This window comes from Thermobia domestica, chromosome 8 (assembly GCF_964235325.1).
Source record: "Thermobia domestica chromosome 8, izTheDome1.hap1.1, whole genome shotgun sequence".
NCBI classification, from domain to species: domain Eukaryota; kingdom Metazoa; phylum Arthropoda; class Insecta; order Zygentoma; family Lepismatidae; genus Thermobia; species Thermobia domestica.
In genome coordinates this window covers 266,411,167-266,427,882 of record NC_137461.1, presented here as the reverse complement: position 1 = coordinate 266,427,882, position 16,716 = coordinate 266,411,167, and the positions used below count along the sequence as shown (strand labels likewise).

The 16,716-nt window shown below is 36.8% G+C and overlaps 1 protein-coding gene across 1 annotated transcript in view; it reads right to left on the bottom strand.

The window, feature by feature from the left end:
* Positions 1 to 963: 963 nt before the first annotated feature.
* Positions 964 to 16,716, bottom strand: part of LOC145693612 (uncharacterized) — an 81,268-nt gene continuing 65,515 nt past the window's right edge. Inside the window, exons 12-13 of the mRNA XM_081769761.1 lie at positions 8,664 to 12,938; positions 964 to 1,033 (exon numbers count right to left, since the gene is read on the bottom strand). Of these exons, the coding sequence (XP_081625887.1) occupies positions 1,026 to 1,033; positions 8,664 to 12,938 (4,283 nt within the window). The 3' untranslated portion in view covers positions 964 to 1,025. The remainder of the gene's footprint in view (positions 1,034 to 8,663; positions 12,939 to 16,716) is intronic.

Below are 16,716 nucleotides of genomic sequence, written 5' to 3'. Positions count from 1 at the left end.
TTCAAGATCAATTCAGAATTGATTCTCAAATAATAAAATTCGGGTATGAATCACCTTTTCAAAACTATTCAAGTTTCTTTACTGTATTCGCATCATTGTCCAGTAATTCTTTATCTCTAGTTCCTTCTTTCTTTCTTCTTTTCCTCTTTCTCTTTTCCTTCTTTCCTCCTACCTCCTTCTTCTTCCTTCTCACTTTTCCTATTTCTAATAAAACTGAAGAGGGGTAGTGACTGAGAGTCATCCCTATAGACACGGTCATTAAATTCTTTTGATGATTCTCTTCGGAAGTCCGATATTAATTAACCAAAACGAGATATACATAGAAAGCAAAAATACTGAAATTGATTTTAATTTATTTTCTAAATTATCAGACTGAAGTTTTAAATTAGCTTCATCACTCTCCCATGAGCGACACCTTACTTCATTTATTTTCACTAATTGTTATGCATTCTGAGATTTAGTTAGCGTATTTTTCCGTTCACTGAAATATCATATTATCTGATATTTGATATATTCAAAATATAATGAACTTGTGAGAATGTTATAGCGAAATCGTGTGTAGAATTTAAGTAACTTTTTGCACACCCATATAAAAAGTTCTGCTATGTGTATACAATACGTGAGAAAAGTTCATAAGGCAGGAACACCACAATAAGAAAAAAGTAAATTCTCGTATAAAATATATAGCAAATTACTTTATTCACCAAATTAATTAACACCACCACTTATTATTTAGAAAATAAATTATTACTTTTTCAAAAAAAGACCAATTACAATAATTACAATAGTTTTTTCTATAATTAATTGTATAATACAAAAGATTATCAATATAATGGTGAAACTTTATATTTAAAAACTGGATTTCTTTTTTTTTTATTTATTTAACATTTGTTCTATCACAAATTCTTGTACACCATCATCTCTCACAATCTTCACAAATTAGATTTGTACCAAATTTTTAAGGTCAATTTGTCTCTTCTTTGTACTTCTTCATGTGAAGATCCCCAGTACTGGTAATATGCTTCTTATAGCACTAAAAAAAGAAATTAAGATCATTATTGTTGGTTTATATATATGACTGCAGAAAAAGCTGAAGAAAAAGCTTTCCTTCAATTTCTAGAGAAAAAAGAGGAAAATGTAATTGTTACATTCTTTGCTTGTTGTGTAAAATTATTTCAGCTCCTTTGAGTTTTTATTAGATTATTTCTAATTCGAAATGTCTCCTGTGGACACTGAGAAATTACAAGAACATTTTAGAATAATTCCTCTAGCATAACAAATAATTGCAACCAAACACCAGAGCCGTAGCTAGAGATTTAAGCGGCCGGGGAGAAGTAGAATTCGGTGCCCCCATACACTTACTTTACCAAGCTTTTCCTTTTTTCACATACAAGAGAAGCAGTTTTTGTCGTTATGTTATGCTGATTTTTTATCAAGCTGCTTGGATAGACTATTTGAATAGCCAAAAGCGATCATTATGTATTCTTTTACAAATAAGAGCTGTTTTCTAAAGGTTTATTTTGGAATTTTTGTTAAACTTGACAAAACTACCTTTGCTTGTACACAAATACACTTGGAGAACAGTTATGGAAATTTACAACTATTTACATTGTTTCATACTATCGATAGGACATGGAATTTTAGTACATTAGAAATTATAAGCTTTTGAAATGTTCAAAATGGGTGACAGCATTAATTTCCAGTAATAATTGTAAATTTCTGTAATTTTATTCTGTATGTGACCACACGAAGAGCATACTCATTTCGGTTCTTTTACAGTAAAAATATTTTGTGAAATGTAAGGAAAATCAGAAGGTGCCTTCTGTGCGAATTTCTCAAAGCCTTTATTCTCACGGACGTGGTTAAACAGATTGGGTAGAAAAGCTTGATTATCTAAGCAAACTCATCACCATCAAAACACTGAAAACGTATTTCATACTTCGACCATTTCTGATTTTGAAAACGCTCAAACGTACACTATAAATCATTATTGAAAATCATATATAAGAACTTTTTAATATAATAAGTAAAACCTTGTTGTGACTAATTAAAACGTTTGGGTTGCGAGCGCAGCGAGCAAGAAAATTTTCAACAAACCTATTTCTTTGGAAAGCGAAACAATATTGATTTGATAGGGTGCTAATACTTTCAGCGACGCCGCGTCGTTTACTCTTTTCCAACACTTTTTTCTTTCTTCTTGCTCGCTCGGCGCCCTCTTGCTATCAGCGCCCGGGGCAACCACCCCGCTCGTCTCCCCGAGCTACGGCTCTGCCAAATACATATGCAAACGATATACAGAATAACATGAACTAAACTCCGCACCCTTATTCAACATCTGTAGAGAAGTAATAAATTGTTAAAAGTGGAGTAGTAAAGTTTTGATCCAGTAGTGTTATTTCAGATTTACCCTCGGGGAGGAGGGGAGATATTGTTCACTGACATAAGATTTTAAGTTTCTTTATAGTATATTAGTATACAATTTACTAGGAATAGGGATGCGCACGAGACGAGTCGAGACAGGATTTTCGTAGCAAAATTCGAGTCGAGACACGGCTCTTCCAATAAATATACATTTTTCGAGTCGAGACATCACTTTTAAAGCACATTTTCGGGACGAGACAGCCACAAATTTTGTCTCATGCGCATCCCTAACTAGGAAGCAGGCCAGTATCACCAGGGGGCACAGAGGACCGGCCCTTGAAATTTTTACTGACCTCCTAAAAGTTTCACGGTAAGCTTGTAAATGAACTATAATATGGTTTGATTGCCACCCTAACCTCTACTGGCCCCCCTATATTTTTGGGCTGGCTACGGGCCTACTAGGAAGCATGTATTTCCCAAAATGCCGCTCGTGTTTAAAATCATCATAAGTTTAAAATCATTATTAGAGAGTAAGTTTTAAACACGTTGATCCAAAGTACTTGTTCTGATGATATTACACCATTTTCTTAACGTTATTTCAGAAGGTAAAATCCTTTTCGATGTGCCAAATTGAATCTCTGCTGGACATGTTTTTACATTACATTCATCGATGGTAGTCCTACTCAATATTCACTTATCTAATCTTACAAACTACTACCGGTAACTTATGTGTACCCAAAACCAACACCGTGAAAAAATTAAATTATATCAATGCTAAGAACCAAATGAGTATTGCTACAGAACTAGCTTCTTTATATTATTTCCTGTGAAGCAAAGAAAATATTCTTGACGACAAATCATGAATGTGAGTTATCGACTTCATTTTCTAAACCAAATCTGTAAGCTTAGAATTATAGCTTCAGTTTACTTGTTTCTTTCATATTTAACTCAATAATATTAGGATTTACTGAAGTCGCTGTCAGTAAGATAAGGCGATGTCTGAGGCTTTACATGTATCTACGGTGTTTTCTCATATCTTATACAAGCTCCAGAGAGAATATATCTGGAGATCTAGCATGCGAGTAACATTGAGACCCGTTCGGCATGCTAGATATCCAGATATTTTCTAAATTTCATTTCTTTTATTGAGGGATAAGTTACAAAAATACTATGGATAACTACAGTACAAAATTGAATTAGGACACCTGCTGAAACTGGCTAACGTAATATTGTCTGTAAATTAAAGAAGAACCTCCTTAAATTCTTCCATTCGTTTCAGAGTCATTGCCAAATATATTTCTTTATAATTAAATATATTCCTTATGAGTTTATATTAAACATATTTCTTTTCTGACAACTGTATATAAAATTAAGTACAATTCTTAGTTAATTAAGGGAACGGAGTATAAAATGGCCAGGGCGGGTAAAGTGATCATTGGCACTTTTGTCGCCTGTATATACCTGACACCTCTCGCAAGTAGGCCCAATCAGTTGCGCTAGTTGCTATTGTAGTTCTAGACGACAATTGTTGTTCCGCTTGTATAAATAAAAACGTGATTTCATGTATTGTTCATCTAACAGTAAGTATTAGTTTAACAATGATTTTCTCCCAACTATAAAGAACTTGATGATAATATCATGTTTTTTATTATTAAGCATAATGCTTTTTAATCATTTTTCTATTATTTAGTAGTGTTCAAGTGTTATTGTTCAGAGTGAAAAAAAAAAGAAATGTTCAGTATATCGTGCAATCGGGCAAAGTGGTCAGAAGCAGAGACGGGTAAAGTGACCGTCTCACTGTGCCTGTAGCCATTTTGCTCCACACTTCCAATTGAGCCAAACATTGCTAAATTATGCAATAAACCAGGCTTTATATTTTGATATTGAAACAGCGGTTCACCCATTATATACTTGCAATGTTAGGTACACTATTGTAAACTTAGATCTATATACTTGATCGACATAATATAGAAGTTATTAAGCAATTTTCTTCTGTTAACAAATAAACGCATTTAACTATTCTAAAAGGTGGGGTTTTTGTAGCTTGTATTTGAATTCTCTGTATTCAGTAGTCTATTAGCTAATTTTCTTACGACTACAGGTAACTTACTATAATAACAGTTTCTGCCAGTCTTTCAGATTAGGTGGACTCTTAATAGATGTCTATTTGGATATAAAGACTTTATATAACTTTAATCCCTTAAATTAACAAGTCAGGCGCCGCGAAAGATATTCCATAACCAACAGACATTGTGGGGAAGCGTGTCCACTTTGTCCGGCTAAGTTGGGTAAAGTGGCCATTTTGTATGACTTGAAATTATCGATAAAGCTTCTTCAAAACAGGTTCATTTAAATATATCTTAAAACTTAAGGACGGAAGAAGATTACAAAACTTTTACTTAATTCCTAGCATCTTTCTATAGGACTGAAAAAAATCCTTAGGGTGGCCGCATTGTAACTACAGCTATGGGTAGAAACTTATATTATTGGAAACCTTGCGAAGAGACTTGAGTGACTATTTTTTTAAAAAAAAACAACGATGTGCATATCCCAATACAATAGAAGTTTACCAATTTCAATTTGATAGGGTTTTATTGAAGGAAACATTTCTACCCCCCACTCATTTGCGAAATTGGCGGTTTTTTATCTATGGGATAAACTCTGTCAGACTAATCGATAGGATTTCTTCGAACATGATTTTTTTTCTTTTGGTAGAAATTACAATTAAAAGTTACTTTTGTCCAGCAACGCAACTAGGCTAGTTGTCGCGCGGGTCAAGAACTTGCCTTAGCCCCCCCCCCTTGTGACAAACCAAACCAAAACTCTTCTCTACTACTATGATATTGGCATCACACAGTAATTCTCCTATTCCATTTTTTTTCAAGTGGTGAAGGTTGATTTCCAAATTGCACTACATAATTTAATTTTTAGTACAAGACAAAACATCAAACCACTTAGTATTTGATTGCCAAATAATCTGAGAGCAGCATTCTTCACATATCATTACAGTCTTATTGTAACAACTGCAAATCACAATGTTTTTGGAATTATTTCGGGATGTGCATATGTGTAGAATGAATCAACAGACGATTGCTTTAGAATGGAATATTTAATTATTACAAACGGTCAAGCTGTTGTCTCGAATATTATACCGGGACATTTTGCAAATCTCTGAAATCGAATGTAAGTTAAAACACAAAAAACTGGAACTAAAATTTAACTTTGCGGGCTCTTTTGGCTAACAAGATTTTTACAATGCCCTCAAAAAATAGCTTTGAAGCTAACTTATGCTTTATGGATATAGTCCTAAGGTTGGTGAGTCGTTGTTGTCTTATTCAGTTTCTGAGGTTATTTTCTTTTATGATTTTTAGTTTGTTAAAACTCTTTTCCTTGCCTTATAGTAAAAATAAATATTTGCCCAATTTTGCGCCTCTCAAGCCGGAGCCCGAGGCACAAGTCCCATTTGCCCCCTTAGTTACGTCACTGGTTGTGTCTACGAAAAAGGAACGTACTCATTTCTACTGTAAAACTAGCAATTGTGGAACATTTCATCTCAAAGATAGAGAGATTGTTCAAGGCCAGTTTCGAGAAAAATGCATATGGAAATGTTCTCTTTTGAAAATAAGCTCCTTATTTATGCTATTCATTATGGAACATTTCATCTGAAAGATAGAGAGACAGTTCAAGGCCAGTTTCGAGAAAAATGCATATGGAAATGTTCTCTTTTGAAAATAAGCTCCTTATTTATGCTATTCATTATGGAACATTTTATCTGAAAGATAAAGAGACTGTTCAAGGCCAGTTTCGAGAAAAATGCATATGGAAATGTTCTCTTTTGAAAATAAGCTCCTTATTTATGATATTCATTATGGAACATTTTATCTGAAAGATAGAGAGACAGTTCAAGGCCAGTTTCGAGAAAAATGCATATGGAAATGTTCTCTTTTGAAAATAAGCTCCTTATTTATGATATTCATTATGGAACATTTCATCTGAAAGATAGAGAGACTGTTCAAGGCCAGTTTCGAGAAAAATGCATATGGAAATGTTCTCTTTTGAAAATAAGCTCCTTATTTATGATATTCATTATGGAACATTTTATCTGAAAGATAGAGAGACAGTTCAAGGCCAGTTTCGAGAAAAATGCATATGGAAATGTTCTCTTTTGAAAATAAGCTCCTTATTTATGATATTCATTATGGAACATTTTATCTGAAAGATAGAGAGACTGTTCAAGGCCAGTTTCGAGAAAAATGCATATGGAAATGTTCTCTTTTGAAAATAAGCTCCTTATTTATGCTATTCATTATGGAACATTTTATCTGAAAGATAAAGAGACTGTTCAAGGCCAGTTTCGAGAAAAATGCATATGGAAATGTTCTCTTTTGAAAATAAGCTCCTTATTTATGATATTCATTATGGAACATTTTATCTGAAAGATAGAGAGACAGTTCAAGGCCAGTTTCGAGAAAAATGCATATGGAAATGTTCTCTTTTGAAAATAAGCTCCTTATTTATGATATTCATTATGGAACATTTCATCTGAAAGATAGAGAGATTGTTCAAGGCCAGTTTCGAGAAAAATGCTTGTGTAAATGGTCTCTTTTGAAAATAAGCTATTCAATACTGTTTGTGATATGCTTTGTTTATGGTCTCATTTATTTACAAGGAAAGTTGTTTTTCCTTTCATTCATTCTTCACAAAGAAACAACTTTGAAATGAACAAGGATCTTAAGTGTCTGATATACTAATACGAGTAATAATACAAAATTTACCATTTTCTTTCGCTTGTTTTTCATAAGTGAAAGGAGATAATGAAATGCAACTTACTACAATCATAGATAATGTTATTTTACAACAGAAAATATGAACCTGAAGAATTATCAGTGTTGTCATCCACAGAAATTACAGTGTTGCTAGAACAAGAATTAACCCCAAATGTACGTTAAGGCAGCGATTAGAGGAACGAACTCAACTGCATTTGCTTACGTTTCATGTTCTTTTGGTATCCTCTAAACTATTTTTTTAAAATATCATTTTTATTTAATTTTAATAACTGTACGTTGAAACTATTTTGTGCATAACAAACTAAATACAACTCTTATTTAAAAAGTAGTTCACAGGATACTAAAACAACATGATACGTAATCAAATACAATTGAGTTCGTTCCTCTAGTCGCTGATTTAACGTATATTTATGGAATTCTTATTCTGGCAACACTGTAATTTCTATGGATGGCAACACTGAAAATTCTTCAGGTTCATATTTTCTGTTATAGAACAACATTATCTATGATTGTGGTAAATTGTATTTCATTATCTTCTTTCACTTATGAATAAACAAGCAAAAGAAAAATGGTAAATTTTGTATTATTTTTAGTATGTCAGGCTCTACCTGGATATCCAACGCTTTGTTAAAACGATTTGCATTGTAGAAAAATTCGCTTTTTTCAGGTTGAATTTTCTTTATGATCAGAGTTTACATAACCAACTCACAATTCGTAGACGCCTTGAAAGCAAATATCAACAAAAGAATTAAACAGTGATATTGCGTGTACCGACGAAGACAATTCAAAATATAATGCACCGTGTTTAATATTGTCGGCATGCAAATGATCACCTCTTCCATGACATGAACCCATCACATAATGAGGTAGGTAACCCCACTTATAATTCCACTGCAATATATTATTTTGTGTAAAAATTGTTAAAGAAGGGTTGTTCCTGTTGTGTGTGGAACATCTTGTAGATCCCAGAATTTAAGTAGGGCAGGAATGACGAAAGAGGGGGACAAGGAAGCAGAAAGACCTTGTTTATTTAGTCTGCCCCCGACTGGCTTCTAAGACTAAGTATTATATGTTATATTGTATTGTAAGTAAAGTGCCGTACTATAGACCTATTATGCAAACAACAATTTTACGAAAATGTTCCAAAAATGGATCAAAAGATTGAGATCTTAGATAACAATTATGTTTCTGGATCAAGGGCGACAAAATTTTTGAACGGCCCCTAAAACGAGTTTTAGTATTTTCTACGGAATAAGCAAATCATACTATTACAAAAGACTAATTTTAGGATAATATTACCAAATATTATCCTAAATCAATGAGTTGAAACTCAAAATGGCGCGTGCTAGGAAGAACCTAAAAATTATGTAGAAGATAACGCAGATTTTGAGATACTGTTATTACAACACTGTGTTCGCAACTGAAATCTAACTACATAAATAGCAATTAATTTACAATATGTATATAACTTAGTTCTTATATTTTTTTAATTAGTTTAAGAAATATTCTACTTACGTTGGTTTTTAAGACGCTTTGTACTTTCTGGGTTTTTCAGCAAGTTACCAACTTCTAGAGAATTATCTTCCAGGTCTGGAACGGTCGCACCATAGGGACGCCCTGTACCTCCTTGGTATGCCAAAGCATTAGATATTGCCTGTGCATCTCCATTAGATCCTCCTCCTTCTAATGCGTTAGCGTATGCTCCTGCTAAAGCAGCAGCAGATCCTGGTCTTCCATATTGGTCTTCTGATCCAGCAGCATTTGCAAGACTAGCTGCAGCACCTCCTTCTCTATAACTAGGACGTGTAGAAAAAGGTTGTTCTAATGCTAGTGCCTTAGACAACGCGGAGGATGTTGGTCTAGGCCGTGTACTAGTTCCATATAGTTCATCTGCAGCGTTTAATTGTGCCAATGCCCCGGCTTCGGCTGCTCCTCTCCCATACAACTCGTCTTCTCCTCCCAATGCTGCAGCTAAAGCCTTTGATTTAGCATTTTGATTTCCTGTTCCATACAACTCTTCATCTCCTCCCAGTGCTGCAGCTAAAGCCTTTGATTTAGCATTTGGATTTCCTGCTCCATACAAATCTTCCTCTCCTCCCAAAGCTGCAGCTAAAGCCTTTGATTTAGCATTTTGGTTTCCTCTTCCTGCTGCTTTTGCCAGTGCTGCCGCTCTGGCTTTCGAACCTCTCCCACTGGGTTCTTCGTTTGCTAATGCGCTTGAAAGTGCAGTTGCTTGGCCATCTAGTTCTTCCTCACCTAATCCTCTATTCTTGCCCCGTGGACTTTTCGTATACAGTTGATCTTCAGCATTGGCAAGGGCAGCTGCCGAAGCCCTTCCTCTGCCAGAACGTGGTCTCTTCTCGTACCCTTCTTCTTCAGCGTTAGCTAGTGCTGCAGCTGTTGCTCTACCTCTACTGCGAGGAGTTTCCTCGTAAAGATTTTCTTCATCTTCAGCATTTGCTAATGCTGCTGCTTTGGCTCTTCCTCTGCCTCGTGGATTTCTTCCAAATGGTGATTCTTCAGCATTTGCTAGTGCTCCTGCAGACGCTCTACCTTTCCCTCGTGGTATCCTTCCGTAAGGTGATTCTTCAGCATTTGCCAATGCCGCTGCCGATGCTCTTCCTCTGCCTCGCGGACTCTCTTCATATGGGGATTCATCAGCAGCTGCAAGAGCTCCTGCACTTGCTCTACCACGTCCTCTTGGGTTTTCACCATAAGGTGATTCCTCAGCATTCGCTAATGCTGCTGCAGATGCTCTGCCCCTACCTCGTGGATTCTCTTCATATGGCGACTCATCAGCACTTGCAAGAGCTCCTGCTTTAGCCCTGCCACGACCTCTTGGGCTTCCACCATAAGGCAATTCCTCAGCATTAGCTAATGCTCCAGCCGACGCGCGTCCCTTACCACGTGGATTTCTTTCATACAGTTGATCTTCCGCATTGGCTAATGCAGCTGCTGCGGCTTTTCCTTTGGCTCGAGGATTTCTTTCGTATGGCGAATCTTCAGCGTTTGCTAGTGCTGCAGCTGAAGCTCTTCCTCTTCCTCTAGGGTTCTCTTCATATGGAGACTCTTCGGCATTTGCAAGTGCTCCTGCAGAGGCTCTCCCTCTTCCTCTTGGATTTCTATCATACGGATATTCTTCAGCATTTGCTAGTGCAGTAGCTCTTCCTCTTCCTCTTGGGTTTCGTTCGTATGGCGATTCTTCAGCATTTGCCAGTGCAGAAGCTCTTCCCCTTCCTCTTGGATTTCCATCATATTCATCTGCATTGGCAAGTGCTGCTGCTAAAGCTTTATTTCTCGACGAACGTGGATTCCTATCATACGGTGATTCATCGGCACTAGCTAAAGAAGCCGCTGTTGCTCTTCCCCTGTAGCGAGGATTTTCTTCTGATGTGTCTTCGCCATTAGCTTTGGCAAGTGCAGCTGCTGCTGCTTTGTTCCTAGAACTCGGATTTCTTCCGTATAATTGATCTTCAGCATTTGCTAGGCCGTAAGCTAAAGCTTTCCCTTTTGGGCGTGGTCTTCCTTCATACAGATCGTCTTCTGCATTTGCTAGTGCCGCAGCTGAAGCTCTCCCTCTACGGGGATTTTCATCATAAGGACTTTCGTCATCCTCCGCATTAGCTAGTGCAGCTGCCTTGGCTCTTCCTTTACCTCGTGGTCTTCTTCCATATGGTGACTCTTCAGCATTTGCCAAAGCTCCCGCGGTAGCTCTGCCTCTGCCACGCGGGTTTCTATCATAGGGATATTCTTCAGCATTTGCTAATGCTGCTGCGGTAGCTTTTCCCTTACCCCGTGGGTTTCTTTCGTACGGATATTCCTCAGCATTTGCTAGTGCTCCTGCTAATGCCTTATTTCTTCCTCTTGGGGATGATAAAAATGGTGAATCTTCAGCGTTTGCCAATGCCCCAGCTGTTGCTCTTCCTCTTCCTTTAGCGTTTCCCTCATAATCTGAATCTTCGGCATTTGCTAATGAAGCAGCTATATTCCGACCTCGACCTCTAGGATTTACTTCATAAGGAGATTCTTCTGCGTTTGCAAGTGCTCCTGCAATTGCTCTGCCTCTGCCACGAGGGTTCCTTCCATGTGGTAAGTCTTCCCCATTCGCAAGTGCTAAAGAAGATGCTTTTGCTCTTGGACGTCGATTTTCTTCAAAAAGATTTTCTTCAGATTCAAGCAAATTTGACGAACCTCTTGGTCTAGAACGATAGCCCTGTTCATTAGCTGCTGCGAGAGCTGCTGCTAAAGCTTTTGACCTTGCTCGAGGATTTTCGTAGTCCTCGCCTGCTGCCTTCGCTAATGCAGCTGCAGTGGAACCTGCTCCATAAGGTGCTAGAGATTCATAGGTATCATCAGGGAACATTTTCTGTGTGGTCAATGACGCTAAGGTTGGAGATGGTAATGAGGTAAATCGTCCATACGGATTTCCTTCTACTGCTAGTGCATTTGCAATTGCTTGTGCTCTCTGTTTAGAACGAGGACTTTTTTCATAGAGGTCTTCAGTATCTAAACCATTCGGTAGCAATCCCCCTACTCCTCGCGTTTTTAATCGACGACTCCGCTCATTAGGAAGATCTTCGCCCAAAGAATTAGCCAACGCTGCTGCCTGAGATATCGACCTCGAATCTCTTTCATAGGGTTGTTGATCTTCGTCTAAGGCATTAGTTAATGACAAAGGATCTGATCCTAAACCACTGTATAGTGGATCTTCTGATTCTGAAGCTTCTGCCAGTGCTTCTGCTCTAGACTTTGATCTTGGATTAGAGCCTCTTCCATAAGGTTTCTTTGTTGCACCTCGTCCGTACAATTCGTTCTGGGCGTTCGCTAGTGCAGCCGCTTTCGCTCTTGCATTTCCACCTTTGGTTCTATATGGTTGATCATCAGGTCCTAATAAAGAATCTAACGAACCCCTTTCGTATTCTTGTTCTTCCGCCAGTGCATTTGCATATGCCGATCCTCTACCATCTCTTCCTCTCTTGTTAGGCCTTTGTGGTTTTCCGCGACCATAAGGTCCATTTGCTTTTGCAAGCCCTAGAGCTGTTGCTGGTGATTGGTATCCAGGTACGAATCCATTGTATGGGCCGTACGCTTGTGCAGCTCCTAAGGCAGAAGCATATCCCGGATATCCATTAGCATATGGACCATAAGCATTCGCAGCTCCTAATGCTGACGATTGTCCTTGGAAACCATTAAAAGGCCTTGCTGGTCCATAAAGTCCTGCTTTATCTCCTTCTTTTGCTACTATGGCATTTGATATAGAAATCGCTCCAGGGTTATTTTCTAGTGGATTTTTACCAAGCGCTGCAGCATGGGCTCTAGATTGAGAGTTGAATTTTGGTTTTCTGTTAATGCCACCTCCATACAGTAATGCTTTGGAATTTGCTGCACCATAAAGACCTCCCGGTCCAGGGTATTCTTTGCTTTTCTTTCCGTACTTTTCAGCAGGCAAGTCTTCCGATTCCTCCGATGACTCTTCTGGGCGACTCTCATCTGGTTCCTCCGAGGGTCTTACCAGTTCCTCACTCTCAGGTTCCTCCCCTAGTACTTCCGGTCTCTCTGGTCTTAAACCACATGGATCAAAATATCCTGCACTGTCAAGATCGTCACTCAAATCTTCACCATCTGGTGCTCTCAAACGATTCTTCCTTGGTTTTCGTCCATTCTTCAGTGGCGTTGAAGGGAAGGGATCCCATCCATCGAGTAAGCTTTCGATTCCTAGGAGTTCTTCGTTCACTTTCTCACGTACCGTTCCTTCGGCTGCTTCACTCAATCCTAGGTAGCTATCATCCACTGTATTAGATAGGAGAAAAAATCGCATTATTGTTTTCGTACGGCAAAAAGAAAGAAACAAGTTTATAAATGTCTAGGAAAAATATTCTTTACCTCCAGCAGAAATATCACCTTTACTTTCCACAAATACTATTATTATCATCATTTGAAGAATGTTACAGTACCGTTTATAGGAAACTGATAGAGGGAACTTCGAAGATTTTCTAGTGGCATAACACTTCTCTTTTTTCCTTACATAGTAGATAATACATTTAACTTTGAATAATTTTTAAGGTTTCTGAGTTTGATAGAAAATTGGTTTTGCAATCATGTATAATAATAATGCTATTCTATGGAATGCTCTTCTTTGCTTATTAAATGTGGATAACATCCCTCATGAAGCAGTTTTAAGATATAGAAGAACAAATATTTTTACCGTTTGAATTTGTATCTCTTTTTTTTAAATGGGCCCGCGGTGGCTCAGTGGTAGAGCGTTCACCTCTGGTGCTAGGGGTCTCGGTTCAAACCCTGCTCCCGTCAAGTGAACTTTGTGGTAGACAAACACCGTGTGCGTGGGTTTTCTCGTTGTTCTCCCGTTTCCTCCCACTTTCTTCATTCCACCATTCCATTCATCTCTCATAATCACCGTCTCCTTTAGCCTAACCGGCATAACCGTGGGACGTAAAACGTAAAAATTTCATTTCATTTTCTTTTCTTTTTTAAATGTTTCTTTTTTAAATGCTATCCAAAATGTATTTTGTTGAATATTCTCAAATCATTTAATGGAATTATTGATTTAAAATTTAATCCTTCCTTTATTGCCAACCTGAAGCAGCAGATTTGGGGGAAAACTTTACAATTGTGACATTATGAACACATGTATGGGATACTATGTGAAATGGTCTATGGTGCTAAATTGTGTGAAATTCAGGAATAAGGATTCTTGTTAACAAAAATGTATATCGTGGTTATGTTGTTAGCGTACACGCTTTCGATGTGGGATCAAGTTCGATACCCGGTGGAAGCCTTATCTTGTTCAAATCCCAAATTAAACTGTAGTCCACGTTGCATATAAGCTCGCTGTTCAAAATGGACGTTAAACGTCTAACTACCAAGCAAAATGTCCATAGAAATAGTTCTTATCTCTCTTCTGTAAGAAGTGGGAATGATGTGAAATATTTTTATATGATGTTAAAGCAAGATGTATTAACAATTAATACAAACTACGGCAGTCATTTCCAACTAGTCGATGTATGACGTAGAACAACCCCTTTACGGTATGAGAAACGTATACAGAAACAGGTAGAAGAACTAAGGGGTAGCACAGTCTAGGAGGATGAAATAAAGAAGTATTGGGAAGGTACGAAGAATACTCATGGAACTGTGATAGCAATTCTGTGGGAATACGGCTGTGATATCCGGATTTTGATGTGCCAGTTTCATATCAATAAAACATCAAAACTTGATCGATATATCGACATATCAAAAAATAACGAATATCGAAATATAAAGAAATATTAAAGAAAGAATATATATTGAAGTATAAAATATTAAAATATCGTAATATAGAACATCAATCAGCGAAAAATCGGAAAATATAACATCAAAAATCAAAACATTAAAGTATTGAATATCAAAATATCGAAAAATACTGAAATACAGAATATGAAAATAATTCGTAATCATTTGTCACAATCTGTTGTTCAGGATGATAAAGTCAGATTCCTTGCTGCTTCATCTCCCGAAGCGGGTGTATGCTTGATTGCGACCCTCTGCACCTTTAGGTCTTCATTTACCAAATGAAAGTTTTCGAATTGCTGTTGCCTTACGTTTAGATTCAGCCTTTTATGATTCTCATCACTGTCCAGTTTGTGGAGATCAGATTAGCCAACATGGACTGCGTGAATTTTCATGCATTAAGAGGGGTGGTAGATACGCCCGACATTTCTCTATTAGTGATATAATATTAGAAGCCTTTAATGCTGCAGGAATTCCTTCATTACTGTACCTTCTGGCTACTGTAGTTCGGATGGAAGTGAAACTATAGCATGACATTGGTTTCATGGTTGAAAGGTAAGTGCTTGTTTTCGGACTTTACATGCGCTCTTCATACGCTCAATCAAGGCTTTCTCTGTCTGTAATGAACGCTGGAGATCAAAGACCAGAGAGAAAGGAAAATACAATCTTCCTGCACATTTGTTTCGCATTCCAATTACTATCGAGACTAGTGGCGCTCGGGGTGTCAAGAAAGCTTGATTTTATTAGGGAGGAGGAAGACACATTTCTTGAGTTTTCGACAAAGTACTTTTCTACTTCTTTCCTAATATAGTATATAGCTATTCCAATCCAACGTGGCAACTTGTCGTCAATCCTTGGTACTTTACCACCTGGAAAGAAACTTGCTGCAATGTTTCTTCTATAATAAGAATATAAATTTAATTTAATATCATACCTTTTGAAAAATTGTAGTAACAGAATACAGAGTGTTTTCTCATTATGTAGTTATAATTTTATATTTCAGTATGTAATAATCAAATATTGTTATAACCTTCATTTTGCTTGAACTTCGTATTGAAACCAATGCTAAATTTTAAATTTAATTGGAATTTTTGTTTCTGGCAAAAAAAATCTTCGTAGTTTCTTTAACTGTCAATTTGAAATATATTTTTGACAATATCGGATTATCAAGAAATCTGAAAAATAGAATATTAAAATATCAAAAAATATAATATTAAAATGTCAAACTGATGAAAATCGAAATATCAAAAAATACTAAAAATGTAGAATATCAAAACATCGAATAACAAAATATCGAAATAATGAAAATTGATAAATATAGAAATATGAGATACCAAAATATCGCAGTATCAAAATTTGAAATACTTATCAATAATATTTTTGATTTTGACATTTGAAAATATCGATCGGTCGTTATATTAAAGTATCATACAGTTTATATGGAAAATCTCATATTGTTTGTCTGTCACCACAGGCCACCTACCAACTCCTGGTTTCCTATTTGATACTTGTTCTCTCTGTGTGATTCAATTAGATTCTAAATATGAAAATGAGACATATAACATTGAATCGGAAATCAGTTTTAGGTAATTTGCTTTATTTTGCCTAATTGAAAAACATTAAAGCAATAATTCCATGACCAAGCAAAAAGGTTACTTTAGGACCTTAGCAGCACAGAAGCAGCAATCGACATGACTTGTAGTAAAAATACATATATAAAAGTTATCTTGTACCTGTATGTCTGTATGTAAGGTTTGTTCTTTCTAAAGTATTTTCTATTTAAAGATAATATACAAATACCAGGAAGACCCAGAAGTTCTGCACCATCAGAACACTGGTCTTCGTGAGGTGAAACTTTGGGAGGATAGATGACACCAGCACTGAAAAGTGTTGGAAAACATAAAGGACAGATTTGTGGGATCAAGTGAAGGCAAGTGCTGCGTGTGATAGCGAGTTTCCCCATAATGTCAAAAGAGGTAACATGAGTGAGGACCAAATCGCAATTCGAGCTATATTACGATTTTTATGGAAAGAAGGACTAACTGCAAAATATGCAAAGGAGGAAATTTGTCGTGTAGACAACAGAGCAGTACTGGATCGATCGACAGCTTCCTGTTGGTTCAAAAATTTACTTCGGATGATTTAAGCCTCACGGGCTAGCCAAGCAAGGGTAGACCTCCGATGGACATTAAAGGAATACTGAATCATTTTTCATACAGTGAGGTATCAGCTGCGACAGTGAGGATTGAGAATGAAATCTCTACAAAATTTCTTACTCTAC